The 15,669-nt window shown below is 55.4% G+C and overlaps 1 protein-coding gene across 4 annotated transcripts in view; it reads right to left on the bottom strand.

Moving 5' to 3' along the window:
• Positions 1 to 7,238: 7,238 nt before the first annotated feature.
• The window catches only part of ACAP3 (ArfGAP with coiled-coil, ankyrin repeat and PH domains 3), a 111,688-nt gene continuing 103,257 nt past the window's right edge, over positions 7,239 to 15,669 (bottom strand). For 3 of the 4 annotated variants that reach the window (XM_068158290.1, XM_068158286.1, XM_068158289.1), the window contains 5 exons: positions 14,771 to 14,863; positions 14,391 to 14,611; positions 14,110 to 14,219; positions 13,149 to 13,259; positions 7,239 to 13,031 (listed from right to left, as the gene is read on the bottom strand). In XM_068158290.1, the coding sequence (XP_068014391.1) occupies positions 12,884 to 13,031; positions 13,149 to 13,259; positions 14,110 to 14,219; positions 14,391 to 14,611; positions 14,771 to 14,863 (683 nt within the window). In that variant the 3' untranslated portion in view covers positions 7,239 to 12,883. Of the gene's footprint in view, positions 13,032 to 13,148; positions 13,260 to 14,109; positions 14,220 to 14,390; positions 14,612 to 14,770; positions 14,873 to 15,669 lie in introns of all 4 variants that reach the window. The other variant, XM_068158287.1, reaches the window with a different exon arrangement.

Here is a 15,669-nt window from a genome sequence, read left to right as displayed (position 1 = left end):
AATATTGGGGTTTGATGCTGCCTGGTTGCTGCTTCTGAGTGAGAAAGGCTTTCACAGCATGGCCACACCTTGTCCAAGTCTAAGTGTATAGGGGGAGGGGGGGAAATGGAAAGAGTTTGGGTTCAGACATAGAATCACAGAAGGGTTTGGCTTGGAAGGGACCTTAAAGATCACCAAGTTCCAACCTCCTCTGAACTAGCAGCAGAGGGTGATTAGGTCTCCTTATCAAGGAAGACTAAACACCCCCAGTTTATAGACTCATGGAAGGGTTTGGCTTGGAAGGGACCTTCATATCTCTCAGTTCCAACCTCCTCTGAACTAGCTGCAGAGGGTGATTAGGTCTCCCCATCTAGGAAGACTGAACTCCCCCAGTTCATAGAGTCATAGAAGGGTTTGGAAGGGACCTTAAAGATCATCCAGTTCCAACCTTCTCTGAACTAGGAGCAGAAGGTGATTAGGTCTCCCCTTCTAGGAAGACTAAACACCCTCAGTTCATAGTCATAGAATGGTTTGGGTTGGAAGGGACCTTCAGATCATCCAGTTCCAACCTTCTCTGAACTAGGAGCAGAGGGTGATTAGGTATCCTCTCATAGGAAGACCAAACACCCCCAGTTCATAGACTCATGGAAGGGTTTGGCTTGGAAGGGACCTTCAGATCTCTCAGTTCCAACCTCCTCTGAACTAGCTGCAGAGGGTGATTAGGGCTCCCCTTCTAGGAAGACTAAACACCCTCAGTTCATAGAGTCATAGAAGGGTTTGGAAGGGACCTTAAAGATCATCCAGTTCCAACCTTCTCTGAACTAGGAGCAGAGGCTGATTAGGTATCCCCTCATAGGAAGGCCAAACACTCCCAGTTCATAGACTCATGGAAGGGTTTGGGTTGGAAGGGACCTTCAGATCTCCCAGTTCCAACCTCCTCTGACCTAGCAGCAGAAGGTGATTAGGTCTCCCCATCTAGGAAGACTAAACTCCCCGAGTTCATAGAGTCATAGAATGGTTTGGAAGGGACCTTAAAGATCATCCAGTTCCAACCTTCTCTGAACTAGGAGCAGAAGCTGATTAGGTATCCCCTCATAGGAAGACCAAACACCCCCAGTTCATAGACTCATGGAAGGGTTTGGGTTGGAAGGGACCTTCAGATCTCCCAGTTCCAACCTTCTCTGAACCAGGAGCTTCCTGAAGTTGGGTTGGCATTAATCTGCTGGACACAGCTCAGCCAGAAAGAAGAGTTAAGGTCATCTGAGAGTTTCTGGCAGCCAGGCTTTTTGGAGCTGGTTGTGGCAGGTACAGCACCAGCCCCCACCCTGTGCTGGAACAAACCATCCCCCTGCTGAAGGGCTCTGTCAGACAGCAACCCCCCTCCACAACAGCTGCCTCAAAAGCCTGTAGAAGCCACAGGGGAAGAAGGCAAAGAGTTCAGGTGTCCCAGCAGTGGTTCTGTGATAGGATCTCCCCTGCTGCAGGAATGGTTTGAGATTCAGGCTTCGATTCTAGGGGTCATTAGGCAGCCCCATCCCATTAGCGGTATCTCTGCTTGTGTCTCTGCTGCTTGCTGCCCTAAGGGTGGGTTTTGCTCATGGGCAAGGCTGCTGAGCTCCTTTTCACCTGGTGATGAACCCCTGTAGCCAGAGGGGCAAAGATAAGTGAAGGATTCCAGGCATTCAGCTACGTGAGCTGCAGCTACCTTTAGTCTCTCCTTCAGAGCTCCTCTGCCCTTCGTTTGCCCTGGAGGGCCACTGCAGAGCTCCAGGGCACATCCTCTGCCAGTCCTGGAGCAGTGTGGAGGGGAAAGGTGACACAAGAAGCTCAGTTCCACCCAGCCAAGTTGGTAGGAGGAAGCAGAGTGACTTCATTTTGCCTCCTGAACTTGGCTGCAGCCCCTGCTCTGAGCGGGAGTGTGTTCAGCCAGCTGAGAGTGGGAGGCTTGCAGCTTCCCTGCCCTGGAGGCCTCCTCCAAGAAACATTCCTCCAGCTGCTCCTTTGATGCAAGCCTGCAGGACAGGTCCCTCTCTGAACGTGGTGTCCCCTCCTGGGGAGCACACTGGGGGGTCCTAAGAAAGGGAAAGGGTTGGCCCAGGGGCAGAAGACAAACTTCCACCTAGTGCAAGGTCTCCTTTTAGCAGCCAGCCAGCAGCAGAGCCCTGCTCACCCTGAGCATGCACTGACTCAGGTCCTCTGAAGCAACATGAATGAGGGGGGTGGGAGCAGGGAGGGAGCTGCCACCTTTCTTTCCCCAGCCTCCTTCCAAAGCACCCTGACATCACATCCTCACAAGGCAGCATCACAGGAACCCCAGCAGAAGAAGAAAGGCAGAGTCCCTCCCTGGCAGCCCAGCCTCTTTTTCACTGCCCTACAGTTTGAGCTGTGCCTGGCAGAGGAGAGAGGAAGACAGGTTAAAAGGGGATGGTGCAACAGCTCCAGTTAACACAGGCAGCAAGGCATCACCAACTCAAGGCAGAGAAAGAGGAGGGAAGGAGTTTATCTAGGTTTTTATTAAGAGTGTTTCAAGAGACAGTAGAAGAGAAGGGAGAGGAAGGGTGGGGGAGTGGTGGGTGGGAAAAAAAAGAGGCAGACACCACAGCAACAGCTTTAGAATTGTACAAAGATAATAACAGAGAGGATATCTGGTTCCATAGTTACAGTCAGCACAGGCTGTGTGGGGGGAGGGAAAAGGGAGAGGGGGGGATTAAAAAACGTGTTACAAAGCTGCACTGAAAGCAGGCAGGTGAAGGAGGTTAATAGGTTAGAGCATATTTACAGCAAGGGTCAGCCCCTGGCAGAGCAGCTCAGCCACCCCCTGGGGGACGGAGCAGTGGTGTGAGGACCACACCTGGCAGCTCTGACCTGGCTCAAGAGCTTCTTTCTCTCTGTGCTCTTCAGAGGAGGAAGGTTTGGGAGCCTCAGCCAGGAGGAGGCTGGCTGGGCTGCCTCCATCCCAAAGGCTTCCCCCCTGCAGGCTGCGCAGCGCCACAGCTCCTCCTGCAAAGCCAGCAGCCACGGGGCTCAGGCTGAGGGCTCCCAGGGTGGGGAAGCCACACGAACAGCCAGGTGCTGGTGGAGGGAAGGCAACTGAGACAGCGTTGCAGGTCCACCGAAGGCCCAAAGGCAACCAGCTGGCCACCCCCAGCCTGTTCACCTGCTGCAGCACCAGGATGTGCAAGCTAAACGTGCTCCTGGCTGGGAGGAAGGTGCTAGGTAGGTGCTGAGAGGTGTTTGTGGAGCAGATGCTCCTCCTCAGCCATGCCAACTGCTGCACTAGAAACACAGCTGGACCTCCTCCTGCCTTGCAAACCACCTTGGTTATGACCCCAACCTCTGTCCCTCATTCCCTCCCCACACCCACTCAGCTGCCCTAGATCCCCCTGACCCAGTGCCCAGAATCACAGAACTGTCAGGGTGGGAAGGGACCTCAAGGCTCAGCCAGCTCCAACCCCCTGCCATGGGCAGGGACACCTCACACCACAGCAGGCTGCTCCCAGCCACCTCCAGCCTGGCTGCAAACACCTCCAGGGATGAGGCTTCCACCACCTCCCTGGGCAACCTGTTCCAACGTCAAGGGGCAGAAGGGACATCCCCCCAACCCAAACTCCCTCCAGGCAGCCTGATATGGATCACATCCCTGTGGAGAACCTGTTCCAATGTCAAGGGGCAGAAGGGACATCCCCCAAACCCAAACTCCCTCCAGGCAGCCTGATATGGATCACATCCCTGTGGAGAACCTGTTCCAATGTCAAGGGGCAGAAGGGACATCCCCCAAACCCAAACTCCCTCCAGGCAGCCTGATATGGATCACATCCCTGTGGAGAACCTGTGCCAGTGTCAGGGGGAAGAAGGGACATCCCCCAAACCCAAACTCCCTCCAGGCAGCCTGATATGGATCACATCCCTGTGGAGAACCTGTTCCAATGTCAAGGGGCAGAAGGGACATCCCCCAAACCCAAACTCCCTCCAGGCAGCCTGATATGGATCACATCCCTGTGGAGAACCTGTGCCAGTGTCAGGGGGAAGAAGGGACATCCCCCAAACCCAAACTCCCTCCAGGCAGCCTGATATGGATCACATCCCTGTGGAGAACCTGTTCCAATGTCAAGGGGCAGAAGGGACGTCCCCCCAGCCCAAACTCCCTCCAGGCAGCCTGATATGGATCACATCCCTGTGGAAGCAGCACTCTCTCTTTTGCAATCCTTGCTTCTTCAACACCTCCCCCTCTCCCTTGTCCTGCTCAGTCACTCCTTTCCACACACACACACCCCGGGCACTCACACAGACACCTGGCACCCCTGTGGTGCACAAACCACCTCTCAGCCTGGTTTTGTCTTTGGTTGGCAGCAAGAATGCTCTGGCAGCAAGGAGAGAGGAGCAGCTCGGGGGGCAGCACAGCAGCAGAGGCCAACACAGCAGCTCAGCAGGAGCCTGCAGCTGTGCTGTGGCCCCTGGACAAGAAGCTGCTCAGTGCATGGCTGCAGGAGGCTCTGGTTTCATGGTGCATCAGCATTGCTGGGCTGAGATGGCCCTGGGCAAGGCCTGTGCTCAGCTGGGCAAATCTTTTTCTTTCAGGGCAAAAGGTTTCTCCTCCTAGGGCCAAAGATTTCTCCCTGAAAGGCAAAAATGTTCTGCTTTAAAGGGCCTTCCAAACCCTTTGCTTTCCCTCTAGCCCGCTGAAAGACCTTCCCTGCTGCAGAGCCCATCTCACAGGCAGCAACATGGAAAAGCACCTGAGGCTCCCCTGGATGCTGTGTGGGGAAGGGAAACCAGAGAGCATCCTCCCAGCTGGCCACCAACCTGCCCTGGTCCCACCTGGAATCACAACCATGAGGCCCCACACCGAGCCCCACCCAGCCTGGCACTTGGTCACAGGGGTTGGAGGGAGGCAAACTAAAGCTAGGGTGAGGGGGAAGAAGTCTCAAGCTGGCTCCAGGGAAGGTTTAGGCTGGATGGCAGGAGGAATTCTTCCCAGCAAGAGAGATTGGCCCTTGGGATGTGCTGCCCAGGGAGGTGGTGGAGTCCCCATCCCTGGAGGTGTTTAGGAAGAGCCTGGATGGGGAGCTTGGTGCCAGGGTTTAGTTGATCAGATGGTGCTGGGTGAGAGGTTGGACTGGATGATCTCTGAGGTCTTTTCCAACCTGGTTAACTCTGTATTCTGCAAGTAAATCTCCAGCCAGCCCTCAGAAGCTCAAAAGCTGTGTGGCTGAGGCAGTGGTTTGCATCCCTCTGTGTGGGGCAGTGCCTGGCATGCTGCTTTCCAGACAAAGGCAAATCCCTTGGTGTTATCCTGTGCTGGCAACCAAGCTGCTGCCATCTAGAATCACAGAATCAGTAAGGTTGGGAAAGACCTCAGAGATCATCAGCAAGTCCAACCTATCACCCAACACCTCCTGACAGCTAAACCATGGCACCAAGTGCCACATCCAATCCCCTCTTGAACACCCCCAGGGATGGGGACTCCACCACCTCCCTGGGCAGCACACCCCAGTGGCCAATCTCTCTTCCTATGAAGAATTTCTTCCTCCCCTCCAGCCTAAACCTCCCCTGGCACAGCTTGAGACTGTGGCCTCTTGTTCTGGTGCTGCTTGCCTGGGAGAAGAGACCAACCCCCAGCTGGCTACAACCTCCCTTCAGGGAGTTGCAGAGAGCAAGAAGGTCTCCCCTGAGCCTCCTCTTCTCCAGGCTAAGCAACCCCAGCTCCCTCAGCCTCTCCTCCTAGATAAGACCCATGGGGGAGGGGGGGGATAAAAAAGGATGGATGAAGAAAAAGAGAGAAGATTTGGCATGAGAGATATCACCCAGGATGCTACCACACCAACATTAGCAGGGAAAGTAACCAAACCCCAGAGGGTTCTGCACTTCCCTGCAGCCTGCTTGGCCACTCCACACAACCTCCCCACTCTCCCCCCTTCAAACTTCTAGGCACACACATACAAACCCACACACACACAACCCCCCCCAAGCAAAATAAAAGCAAACACACACAGAGAACATTGAGAAGTGCCTCCTGGAGGGGGGGTTTGTTTTCTTTTATCCTGGAGGTTGGTGGAGAAATTGCAAGAATGGACTCCAAGGGTTCGGCTCTGGGGCAGAGCAGAGGCATTGTGAATGCCTCAGAGAGAGGTGGAAGGGAAAGAGGAGAGGGAGGGAGGTGCGGGAGGGGGGAAGGAGGGAAGTGAGGGGGGGTGGGGAGAGGGAGGGAGGAAGCTGGCAGGGGAGGGAGGGAGGAACCTGGCAGGGGAGGCAGGGAGGGAAGGAGGAAGGAAACTGGCAGGGGAGGGAGGGAAGGAGGAAGGAAGCTGGCAGGGGAGGGAGGGAAGGAGGAAGGAAGCTGGCAGGGGAGGGAGGAAGGAAGCTGGCAGGGGAGGGAGGAAGGAAGCTGGCAGGGGAGGGAGGAAGGAAGCTGGCAGGGGAGGGAGGAAGGAAGCTGGCAGGGGAGGGAGGAAGGAAGCTGGCAGGGGAGGGGAAGGGGAGGAAGGAAGCTGGCAGGGGATGGGGAGTGGAGGAAGGAAGCTGGCAGGGGATGGGGAGGGAAGGAGGAAGAAAGGAAGCTGGCAGGGGATGGGGAGGGGAGAAGGAAGGAAGCTGGCAGAGAATGGGGAGGGGAGGAGGAAGGAAGCTGGCAGGGGATGGGGAGGGGAGGAGGAAGAAAGGAAGCTGGCAGGGGATGGGGAGGGGAGGAGGAAGGAAGCTGGCAGGGGATGGGGAGGAAGGAAGGAAGCTGGCAGGGGATGGGGAGGGGAGGAGGAAGGAAGCTGGCAGGGGATGGGGAGGGGAGGAAGGAAGGAAGCTGGCAGGGGATGGGGAGGGGAGGAGGAAGGAAGCTGGCAGGGGATGGGGAGGAAGGAAGGAAGCTGGCAGGGGATGGGGAGGGGAGGAGGAAGGAAGCTGGCAGGGGATGGGGAGGGGAGGAAGGAAGGAAGCTGGCAGGGGATGGGGAGGGGAGGAGGAAGGAAGCTGGCAGGGGAGGGGAAGGGGAGGAAGGGAACTGGCAGGGGATGGGGAGGGGAGGAAGGGAACTGGCAGGGGATGGGGAGGGGAGGAAGGAAGGAAGCTGGCAGGGGATGGGGAGGGGAGGAGGAAGGGAACTGGCAGAGGATGGGGAAGGGGAGGAAGGAAAGGAAGCAAACTGCCCAGGGTGGGGAGGGGAGGGAGGGAAATAAAGGCAGGATTGGGGAAAAAAAAAAAAACAAACATATTCCCTAGCAAAGCTACAAAAGAAACCAAAAGCAACACCACCAACACCAAGTGAATCATCATCATCATCATCATCATCATCATCATCCTGACATTAAATACAGACAAACTGCATCGACTCAAAATTGCACTGGGCCTCTGGGCACGTGGAGAATAAATTAAACACTTAACAATTTCACTGATTTCAGAAAAGAAAAGAAGAAAACAAAAAAACCAAATCAAAGCACACACCAAACAAAATAAAAGAGGGGAAAAAAACCAACCCCAACAACAAAACACCAAAAACAATGAATTCAGGACCCAAAAAAAAAAGAGAACATAAACACCAACCCCTCCCTCCCCTCCCCCTCCCCTCCCCCCCCCCACCCCAAATACTGTGTGTAGGAAAAGTGCACAAAGTTGCTTTATCCATTGACTCTAAATGTTAAAAGTACCAATAGAGGTTAACAGAGGGACTGGCTGGCAGGACCCTGCTCCCTGCAGCACTTATTTACAAAGGGGGAGGGGGTGAACCTCAGGGGCTTCAGCAGGGAGCGAGGCTGAGCTGCAGGGGACCTGAACTGCACAGGGTTGGGTGGTTTGGGGCTTTTATGGGCGTCCTCTTGTGAGCTGAGTGTGAAATCAAATGATCCAAAGAGTTCAGGGGACCTAAACTGCACAGGGCTGGGTGGTTTGGGGCTTTTATGGGCATCCTCTCCTGAGCTCAGTATGAAAACAATTGACCCAAAGAGTGAGGCTGAGCTTCAGGGGACCTAAACTGCACAGGGTTGGGTGGTTTGAGGCTTTTTTGGTCATCATCTCATGAGCTGAGTGTGAAATCAAATGACCCAAAGAGATCAGGGGACCTGAACTGCACAGGGCTGGTTGGTTTGGGGCCTTTCTGTCGTCTTCTCCTGAGCTCAGTATGAAATCAAATGACCCAAAGAGTTCAGGGGACCTGAACTGCACAGGGCTGGTTGGTTGGGGGCTTTCTCTGTCTTCTTCTCTGAGCTCAGTATGAAAACAATTGACCCAAAGAGTGAGGCTGAGCCTCAGTAGATCTAAACTGCACAGGGCTGGGTGGTTTGGGGCTTTTATGGGCATCATCTCCTGAGCTGAGTGTGAAATCAAATGACCCAAAGAGTTCAGGGGACCTAAACTGCACAGGGCTGGTTGGTTTGGGGCCTTTCTGGCTTCTTCTCCTGAGCTCAATGTGAAATCAAATGATCCAAAGAGTTCAGGGGACCTAAACTGTACAGGGCTGGTTGGTTTGAGCCTTTCTGGCTTCTTCTCCTGAGCTGAGTGTGAAATCAAATGACCCAAAGAGTTCAGGGGACCTAAACTGCACAGGGTTGGGTGGTTTGGGGCTTTTATGGGCATCCTCTTGTGAGCTGAGTGTGAAATCAAATGATCCAGAGTTCAGGGGACCTAAACTGCACAGGGCTGGTTGGTTTGAGGCTTTCTCTGTCTTCTTTTCCTGAGCTCAGTATGAAAACAATTGACCCAAAGAGTTCAGGGGACCTAAACTGTACAGGGCTGGTTGGTTTGGGGCCTTTCTGGCTTCTTCTCCTGAGCTCAATGTGAAATCAAATGATCCAAAGAGTTCAGGGGACCTAAACTGCACAGGGTTGGGTGGTTTGAGGCTTTTTTGGTCATCCTCTTGTGAGCTGAGTGTGAAATCAATTGACCCAAAGAGTGAGGCTGAGCCTCAGTCGATCTAAACTGCACAGGGCTGGGTGGTTTGGGGCTTTTTTGGTCATCCTCTTGTGAGCTGAGTGTGAAATCAAATGACCCAAAGAGTGAGGCTGAGCTTCAGGGGACCTAAACTGCACAGGATTTATGTTTGGGGGTGGGTTTGGGGTGAGGTTTTTTTGCTGCCTTCTCGTGAGCTGAGTGTGAGGTGGAAGCCACCTCTCCAAGATCTCCCTGGGGTACAGAAAGGAGCAGTCCCATCCCTGCTTAAAAAAGGGCTGGAAAACCAAGCTGGGAGTTGCTGCCCTTGGAAGCCACCTCTCCAGTTCTCCCTGCTTTACAGAAAGGAGCAGCCCCATTCCTGGTTAGAAAAGGGCTGGAAAACCAAGCTGGGAGCTGCTGTCCATGCTATAAAATAAGACAAGAAAGGCATTGCTGGGCAATGAGCTGGGATTCATCCACAGAGTGGGACCATGGCAGTGGTGAAAAAGTCTTTTGTCACCTTCAAGACCTCTGGAGCAGCATTGAGAGGTGCCAGCTTTGAGCCAGTGTGGCCTTTGGGCTAGGAAAGGGCAGGACTGGAGGGGACAGCAGCACAGAGAGAGGGCTGCCTTGGTGCAGGTCAGCATAAAAAAGGGGAGAGGATCCCCAAAGAGAATTCCTGCCACAGAATCTCTCAGATCCTAACCCAGGAAGCAGAGGGAGGGAGTTCTTGGCTGGATATTGGTTCCTGTGCTGAGCACTCTTAAGTGCTGGTCTGGCTGCCACAGGGTGAGCTGCAGGATCTGAGCCACAGGCAGAGTCCTGCTGAAGGCAGAGGCTTGCTTAAGGACATTGCTGCTTTGCTAGCAGCTCAGCACCACGACTTGGGTCACTGGCCAGGACAGCAGCACCCAGCACCATCTGAGAGCTCTGCATGCAGCTGGGAGCTGGGCAGAGCATCTCCCACAGGTGGTTTTTAAGACCACAGGTTGGCTCCTGAGCCCACTCAGGCTGATAGGAACACTGCCACCAGCTGCAGAGTGAACTGGGCTCGACCAAGAAGGAAGGGGTGGCCAATGGGGCAGTGACACACAAGGGAAGGCACCACCCTGCCCCCTGGGGAAGTCCATTTACATTCAGGGTGACTTGGACCAGAAAGAAGACAAAAGGACCAAAGAGAGGAAGTTCCAGGAGAAGGTCAAGTGGCAACCTCCTGCAGCCCTGCAGAAGAGAGGCTGAGTGGGCAGTGGGGCTGGCTCTACCTCCACACAGGCAGCAGGAAGCAGGACATTTACCCCAGGGCATGGTAAACACGAAGGGAAGGAGCCCAGCTAGCAGCAGCAGCTGTGCACATCTGGCCCTGGCTGGGGGTGTGCCTGCCTCAGCCCTCTGCCTGCGCTCCAGAGCCACAGGTGGGAGCTAGAGGCAGGAGGTGCTGCCTGCTCACAAAGAACTGAGGGGTTGTGCATCCCAGCGGCCCTCTGGAGCTGAGCTGCGTTTTGCACCACACTGCCTCACCCCACACACAGCCCTGAGCCACTCCTGGGGCTGCCACAGCTCAGCACAGCCAAGAGGTCTGCCCTCTGCCAACCCTTGGTGGCACGTCCTACAGCTTCTACCCAGAGCTCAGGGGCAGTACAGCTCCTGTTTCAGTTTCAGACCAGGCATTGAACAGCTAAGAAGGCAGAATGGAAAGGGTGCACCCCACCTCCAGCCCCCTCAGGGTGCTGTGGGTCAGCAGGTGTGTGCAGAGCAGTGGCCTCCTGGGACAAAGAGTGGGGTGATGGAGAAGAGGCCACAAAGGGCATGGCCAGTGATGAAAAGGCTGCTGGGGCCAAGCTCATTCCTTTTGAGTTTCCTGCTGGAAGGAGATTGGCTTTTCAGGGCAGCACAAAAGGCCCTGGGGCCAGATTTTGCACCACCACTGATCTGCAGCAGCTTCAGCACAGTCACAAGGACCATCTGAGAGTCCCAGGAGACCACAGGGACCAAGATCAGAACTCAGCAATGGGTGCTCCTGTGGGATTTCCTCTGGGTGATCCTGCCCTAGCAGGGGGGTTGGACGTTCAGAGGTCCCATGCTGGGGTTCTGTGCACCCCAAAGCTCCAAGGGGGACAGGAATGAGAAAGCAAGAAGACAAAGATGGACTTCAAGACCCAGCCTGCAGAGACAGAAAGCTTTGCTCTGGCTGCAGCAGAACCTGGGGACAGCAGCTCCCTCCCAACAGAAGCAGGGACTGTCCCTTCAACTGAGAGGACATCCCAGCTGGAGACTAAGTGGAGTTTCTGTTTGTTCCCCTTCTGGGTGTGTGGATGGACACTGAGTGCTGAGGGCAATACCTTGAGTGAAGAGCTGGATCTCTGCTGCTTCAGTGTCTGAGGACACACCAACAGCAACAGAAGCAAACCTGCAAAGCTTTAACCCTCCCTGGGCTGCAGCATGAGAGCAGCCAAGACACAAAGAGGAGGGAAAGAAGACCAAGTGAGCACTGGATGACAAGTAAGATGACTGTGTGCCACTGCTGATGGCATGCAGGAGAGTGGGGAGCTCTGCCTGGGGCGCTTGTGAGGTGCTGATCCTCTCAAGATCCCAGCACTATCTGTAAGGCACTATGGCCCAACCCCAGACCAGCAGCCTAGGTGCCCAGGCAGGCTGAATTCCAGCTGTGGACTGGGAAGAACTCCACTGCTGACTGCAGCTGAGGGCATTCTTAAGAGGCTCTCACAGGAGCACCCCTCAGCTTGGCAGCCAGAGGATAATCTGCCAGTGGTATGGGTGTCCTCCCAAGACAGGCTTGCATGGAGAGCTCCTGTGCCATGATCCCCATAACTCAGACCACCAGCACAGCAACGAAGTGCTCCAAGCAGAAACACATTCCCCCAACTCCAGCACAGAATCATACCAGAACCAAACCCAAAGGCAAGAAACAGAAGGTTCTGCTGGTCGTGGGAACTTGGGAACTCCAAAAGCCCCTGGGCCAGCTGCTGAGACGCCCTACTCACATGCTTCAGCATGCTGGGGGAGAGCACAGAGGGGCAGACATGCAAGTGGAAGTCTCCTTCAGGGAGATGCTGAGTCAGAAATCCCAAGGGGGCGAGGGAACAAAAGGGAACCCGAGTCCAGCGGCGGCGTGCAGCGGGAGGGGGAGGTGGCTTTTCTTCCCTGACACGGAGCCCATCGCCAGCAACAGGCTTCTCCCAGCCTCCAAAAACACAACAGCCTGCTTCCAGAACGCTGTGCAGCTTGCATCCTGGCCCAGGAAGCAGGGGAGCTATGGCTTTGACCAGCTACATAAAAAAAGGGGGAGCGTGGCTGGTCTAGTCCTGAGAGCAACTGAGGTGAGAAGCCATCGCTCTCCACCCTGCCCCTGCTCTTGTGCCCGCTGGAGCAAAGGCTCTCTGCCCCACAAAACAGCCTGCTCCTGACTCAGAGGTCATCTTGGGAGTCTTCTGAACTGGTTTACCCCCCCCTCCCCAACCTCCACCCCTCCCCCAGCAGCTCCCAGAAGCTGCAGCAGTCCCATGAGAGAGAGAGAGCACAAGGCTGCTGGTCACGCTGGCGGGAGGGAAAGGTTCCGCAGCAGAATCCACGTCCAAGGAGAGCGTCCAGAGGAGAGCTCAGTGCGTGGCAGCTGCACTTGGAGCAGAGACAGCTTCATCCAGTCGTGTTCCTGGTGAGTTTCTCCTTGTGACAGCTTCCTTCTCATTTTCCTTTGAGCTTTGCTTTGATGCTAAACTCCTCTCCCATACTCTTCCACGCGCTCAAGTCCCCACGCCACGGCCTGTGGTTGTATGCCCTAAGGAGCCTTCCTACACAACAAATCAACCACCCAGTAGTCAAAGCCATGAGAACTCAATGCTAACGGGGGGGGGTAAAGAAAAAAACACCTCAGAGATCCCTTCTCCTTCCTGTGTGCATCTCAACCTCTATGTGCAGGCATCAGACAACAGACCAAGAAACACCAATATACCAAGGATGGGGCTCCTCGGGGCTCGGAGAAGTTCAGCCCAGCTTCAAGAGAGCAAAGGGGAAGGTGGGGAAGTTGTCACTAACACTCATCTATATTAAGGCTGATGAACTCCTGTATACACTTCCTGTACTGCAGCTCAGTAGGGCTGTTGCTGGGGTATTGACCTGGCTGTCCAAAGGGACCTTCTGCTTCTCGCATCTCCTCGTTCATTCGAGCCAGCCGCAGCCTGGAGGGACACGGAGAAAGCACAAGGGAGAGTGAGGCTTGCTCAGCCCTGCCCTGAGGGCTCTCTACAGGGCTGTGTCCCTGCATGCAGGGGCTGGGAAGTCCTGGCTGCACTTACAAGGTGACAATGTCTGCGTTGGCTGCTTGGACAGCGATGCTGAGGGGGTCCTGCCCGTCGCCATCCACCGCGTGCTGGTTTGCCCCTCGCTTGAGGAACAAGCAGACCTGGCTGCAGGAGGGAAAGAGGAGAGCATCAGAGCAGAAGTTCCAGCTCCACCACCCCGCAGCGAGGCAGGCAGAGGGCTCTGTGCCTCCACAGGCAGCCACAGCGTCCCTGAGGTTGGTTTCAGTTGGGAAACGCTGCAGTGGTGTGGAGAAAGCAGTGGCTGTGGAGGGGACCACTACCCCCTGTCTGTCACCACAGAACCAGGGAATCATCTTGGCTGGAAGAGGTCTTTAGGATCATCCAGTCCAACCATCAACCCAGCACTGCCAGGGCACCACTAAACCATGGCCCTCAGCACCACACCTCCATGACTCTGAGACCCCTTCAGGGATGGGGACTCCACCACTGCTCTGGGCAGCCTGGGCCAGGGATTGACAACCCTTTTGGGGAAGAAATTGTTCCTCATGTCCAAGCTAAAACTCACCTGGCACAAACTGAGGCCATTGCTTCTTGTCCCATCCCTTCTTACTTGGGACAAGAGACACCAACCCCCAGCTGGCTCCAGCCTCCTTTCAGGGAGTTGTTGAGAGCCAGAAGGTCTCCCCTGAGCCTCCTTTCCTCCTAACAACCCCAGCTCCCTCAGCTGCTCCTCATCAGACCTGTGCTCCAGCCCCTCCACCAGCTTCACTGCCCTCCTTCTGACACCCTCCAGCACCTCAACATCCTTCCTGGAGTGAGGGACAGTTATCCTTAAGACAAGGAAGGTGCTGATGTGATATGAAGAGCCACATTTTGAGGCAAATTCATCAAATCCCAGCTCCCCTGCCCACCTCACCCCATGACCCCCAGTGTTAACACTGAATCTCAGTCCAAGGGTGATGGAACTCACCCCAGCAAGGTGCAAAGGACTCACCCAGTGTGTCCTAGGTACGTGGCATGATGCAAGGGAGCTCGGCCTCGGCTATCTCTTTGGTTAACATCTGCCCCATTCTGCAGCAGGAATTCACAGGCTATCAAGGAGCCCTGGCAAGGCAAAGGACAGCAACCATCAGCACACAGCAGGCTGTGGCTTGCCCATCATCAGAGGCCAAGACCTCCCATCCCCAAATCCTAGAATGGTCTGGGTTGGAAGGGACCTCCAGAGGTCATCTGAGCCAACCCCAGGGCGGTCTCCCAGCCCCTGGCATAGCATACCCCCTTCACAGCTTGGATCAGAGGAGTCTTGTTCTCATCTTCGTCATTCACCCAGTTGATTTCAGCACCATGGGCAAGGGCTTCTGCCATGAGAGGCAGGTTCCTGGCTTGTGCTGCCTTGTAGATCAACAAGCCAGGGTGCAGCTCCCTCAGGTCCTCCAGGTCTGACGCTTCCTGCTCGATCTCTGCTTCACCACTTGACTCCTCTGACACCTCACACTCTAGGAGGCAAAAAAGGATGGGGAGAGATGATCCCAAAGCCTCACATTTCCATTTTCTTACACTGCCTGGTGTTCCTGGAACCAGATTGTCCTGACCACCCACCCTGCCTCGGGGCTGGCCACCTCCCCACGCTCCCCGCAGCAGCCTCTGCCACTCACCTTCCTCCGTCACGCTGTCCACCACCGAGCCAAACACCAGGATGTCAGTGCTGCCATCCGTGCTTCCTCCCAGCCCACTGTCACTGCTCAGACCTGCAGGGCCAACAGAAGACAAACCAAGCCCATTTTAATACAGGGGCAGCCCAGTGCCAGGCCCAGCTGAGAGCAGAGGGGACAAGGGCTGCGCAGGACGTCACACACACACTGCACCGGGCGCCGCTGGACGGGGAGAGGCACGGGGGGACTGCTACCCCCACTGAGCCCCACTCAACAGAACAGCCCCAGGAAAAAACTGCAAAGCCTTATGGTGTCCACATCCCACAGGCTGCCCTCCATGCAAGGGATGCTCCAACACTGCCATGGCACTTGGGGCTGGCTGAGGACAGCCCTCGCTGCAAGCCATGAGGGACGCCGAGACGTAGACTGGAGCAGAGCAGCAGCAGAGACGGCGTTGCAGCAGGTTGTGCAGTGTCAGCAGCAAAGGAAGACTCTGCCCTGCTCCCACCACGAATCACCAGCCCAGGGGCCACTCTGTCCATGCTCTCCTCAGAGCTTCCCAGCACTTGCTCTTAAAATCATAGAATCAACCAGATTGGAAAAGTCCTCAGAGATCATCAAGTCCAATCACCCAACACCTCATGACAACTAAGCCATGGCTCCAAGCGCCACATCCAAGCCTTTCTTGAACACCTCCAGGGATGGGGACTCCACCACCTCCCTGGGCAGCACATCCCAAGGGCCAATTACTCTCTCTGGGAAGAACTTTCTCTTCACCTCCAGCCTAAACCTCCCCTGGCACAGCTTGAGACTGGTTGCCTGGGAGAAGAGGCCAACCCCCTCCTGGCTACAACCTCCCTTCAGGTAGCTGTAGAGAGGTCTCCCCTGAGCCTTCTCTTCTC

Source organism: Melanerpes formicivorus, unplaced genomic scaffold (genome assembly GCF_026170545.1).
Source record: "Melanerpes formicivorus ecotype bairdi unplaced genomic scaffold, bMelFor1.0.p_v2 SCAF_39, whole genome shotgun sequence".
Taxonomy (NCBI): Eukaryota; Metazoa; Chordata; class Aves; order Piciformes; family Picidae; genus Melanerpes; species Melanerpes formicivorus.
This window is presented reverse-complemented; position numbering and strand designations above follow the sequence as displayed.